Source organism: Limulus polyphemus, unplaced genomic scaffold, assembly GCF_000517525.1.
Source record: "Limulus polyphemus unplaced genomic scaffold, Limulus_polyphemus-2.1.2 Scaffold2330, whole genome shotgun sequence".
Taxonomy (NCBI): Eukaryota; Metazoa; Arthropoda; class Merostomata; order Xiphosura; family Limulidae; genus Limulus; species Limulus polyphemus.
In genome coordinates this window covers 17,881-21,424 of record NW_013667940.1, presented here as the reverse complement: position 1 = coordinate 21,424, position 3,544 = coordinate 17,881, and the positions used below count along the sequence as shown (strand labels likewise).

Below are 3,544 nucleotides of genomic sequence, written 5' to 3'. Positions count from 1 at the left end.
AGAAAAAAAAAAGACAGGAGAAAACCAAACCTAAAAACTTAATAAAAAAAATTGATGTTTTGCATATGAAAGCAAAATGAAACTTCCTTATCAGTCTCTTCTGAAATATTTAAATAATCAGTATTCTAGTATTAAGTTTACTGCTTATGAACAAAAGATTCTTTGACTTTTTTTGTACTTAAATATTGAAGACTTTACTCACTGATTGACTTCTTTTGTTATTAGAAAAAAATTTTAAAACTACAATAATATTTCACTACTAAATTGAAATTACTGGATTGTATTTTTTGTCTTAGTAGCATTATTTCTTTTAGTTTATGAAAATCTTAGTATTTTAGTACACAAGGTTGTAGATCTGATTATTGACTTCCACAAATTTCACAGCAAACTAGAAAAGTTATTGTTCTATAAAGGAATGATTTAAAGCTCCTCATCAGAAACTATTTAATCATATTTTTCATCCCTCTGTTACAACAGTTTGATACACCCCAACATCCTGTGTATCTTACTTTGCCATTCATGGAGATTCAAAGTTTACAGTCAAGAGGAAAATTAAAATAGAATTTACAGTTTATTTTGTAAACCTAAGTTTCATATAAGCAATTTATTTAGCTTCAAAGACATTATTCTTACATATCAATGATCAAGCACTGTTTTGTCATTCCGTTTGTCCTCATTTATGTTGAGTCTACGTTATATCAAACGTCAAATAGGGGAAAGTTTGTGATAAGTTTCTGTCAAGTTACAGAAAAAATGTCTTTATGTTATATAAATGAGGGCTGTTACTGATCTAAACCATAGAATCTTAAATAAATACAAGCACTAAAATTAATAAACTTACTGGAAGTCGATTATCTGAATTGTCAAAGATGATTTCAACGAAAGCATTGAGGACACGAGGTCCTGTGCCTTCGTGCAATAAAGCCTGCCGTTGCTCAGGACGCAGATGAGAGAACTCATCACTAAGCACAAACTGAATAGCTAAAATGCAAAATAAAACTGAATTAGTCAAAATAATATATTGGTTTCTGGCATGAGATTTTCTCATAGAATATTATTCATTAATTTCTAATGGCAAAAATAAAATGTACACAAATCCTTTTTTAAAATGTTTATGAAAATATAAAAAACATTAAATATAAACCTGAAATATTAAAATCACACTGAAGCATTTTATTATCTGATTTCTTGTGTCATATCAACCAACATTTTCAGTCTTATTTAATCTCTCAATTTAAAAATATCTAAAATATTTAATGTCTAACAATGATAAACCATTATTATTTTAGTGTCCTGTTTAAAAGATTCAAAGTATTATAATTTTTATCTAAATTCCAAAAATTAATATTAAACTACTATAGTTAAAATATAAAACAAGTTTCTCATGTAAATGCTAATAAAAAACACTCAAAAGCAGCTATTCACACACATTGCATAAACTTTGTCTCATGAAAAAAAAAATACAACTGCTTCTTGACTATAAGCACATTTCATTGCATATTCAAAATAGCTAATTTCAACAATAAAGGTTTTTACTTTAAAATATATAAGATCCATTGAACCATAATAAATGCAAGAATTCAACGGTACATGTAATTACTTTCAATTAATACAAATATAGCTAATCACCAACTGAAGGTGAACCTTCTACATATAAATTCCAACTAAAAGTCACTTCATAAATCTGCATACTTTTCAAACTGCAGTCAGTTCCAATTCACTTTATCTCTAAAAGTTTTATACCTTCCTAGACATGAATGTAGTCATCACAGAATTTTTTAAAAATTCCACTTACCATAAAAGAAGTTGCTCTTCCCAGATCCATTTCTTCCCACTGATTGGAAAATGAAAAGTTTTACTCATAAAATGTCTTTCAGCATTTGATGTTTAGAGCATACATAAAAATTTAATACAACTTTTTTTGCACTCAAAAAATATCCAATTCTATAAAATCAAAAATTAATCTGTAAGACAGTATCTCCATACTTTTAACCTTCTTATTTCATACTATTGAAATTTACTAGTGTAAAATATGTAATAATATTATGACCCAGTTTTACTCACTTGTACCAAGCCAATAAAAACTGCACAAACTATCATAAATGTAAAGCTAAAGTTACAAAAAAACATACCATTATTCTTAACAAAGAAAATGTTACACTACTTTAAACCACAATTATCTCTATACGAAACGCCCATGAGAGAGCTTTATGGAGCATGGTTGATATCAGCTAAGAATTATAGGCATGAGAGGTAGATATACAGTGTCCACAAAGGGAGTGTCATGGGAAAGGTGTCAGATCAAAATGTTGACTATCCAATGAAACTCTTCTGGGGCCATAAGAGTACACAACAAGTTTGGATGGAATTGATCCAAAACTGTAGGCATAAAAAGTAAACACATAGACAATACTTCATATACATTAGCTGAAGTACCCATTCATCACACAGAGAAGATCTAACTGGGTCAGATCTGAATTCCGACCCCCCAGATGACCCTAAGGTAGTTGCCAAGTTTAGTGACAATTAGTCCAGCATTTTGTCAGTTATAAGCAAACACAACACACAGGAAAGTCTTTGTGGTGTTAGGTCAGGATGGCAATCCCCTTCCATGTCCTCCGCTTTGTCACTCAATGAAAAAACCACAGTTGGTATACATTTTTACCCCAACAAAGAGCAACTTTGATTTAAAAGAAATAAAACATATTTTTCAGTTTTAAGGAAACACAAAGCATGACCGTACTCACTAATGCTAAAGTTGCAACTGATCATTCTATAGCAAGATCTACCCTTTGCTGTGAAGTGATCCAAGCATGTTAGGACACATTAAATATTTATGTGGTTTTTTTACAAAGAAAATGCATACATGTATGTGCATATTTTTAATTTTAAAAACTTGTTCCACATAATTGGACATCAGATAATGGTGTTCTACTGTATGATGATTTTTATTGTAACTTCATTTATCATCTGTTAAACTAAAATTACCTAATCACAAAATCTTTCAATATTTTAATGGAGATTTACTGAACAAACATATTCTCCTTTAAGGTGGAAGTATGTTTCATGTAGAAAATTCAAAAGTACAAAGTGTGGTCTTACAATTGGAAAAATATTTGGTACAACCCCCACACCATGCTGATTCTTCCCTTCTACTATACTGAAAATTTTACATTCCAATCCACTCCCATGTCATTAAGAGCTAATTCTACAAGTTATGTTACAAGATATATGAAAATATTCAACACATTAGTCACAAAAAAATCTAATTTGAAATTAAACACTGAAAATAAGATTTATTCATGTTAACTCTTTCAGCATGGGCTCAGCAGCGAACTTGTAACCATTTTGTGCTTGTTATAGTTTCCACGCTATAATTTTTAAGTTAGTAAGCGAATGTTAACAAAATTTGGCAGATTATCAGTAAACATTACAATGCTTTCAAACGCAAAATATCAATTTTTTTATTAAGTCTTAAGGTTCATAAAGCAATGTTTTTCTTCATGTCTTTTTTTCTTTTTTGTCATGTTGCCTATCTATCATG

At 29.6% G+C, this 3,544-nt stretch overlaps 1 protein-coding gene across 1 annotated transcript in view; it reads right to left on the bottom strand.

The window, feature by feature from the left end:
* The window catches only part of LOC106466643 (structural maintenance of chromosomes protein 3-like), a 102,054-nt gene that overhangs the window by 92,099 nt on the left and 6,411 nt on the right, over positions 1-3,544 (bottom strand). Inside the window, exons 3-4 of the mRNA XM_013926933.2 lie at positions 1,796-1,834; positions 842-981 (exon numbers count right to left, since the gene is read on the bottom strand). Coding sequence (XP_013782387.1) covers positions 842-981; positions 1,796-1,834 — 179 coding nt within the window. The remainder of the gene's footprint in view (positions 1-841; positions 982-1,795; positions 1,835-3,544) is intronic.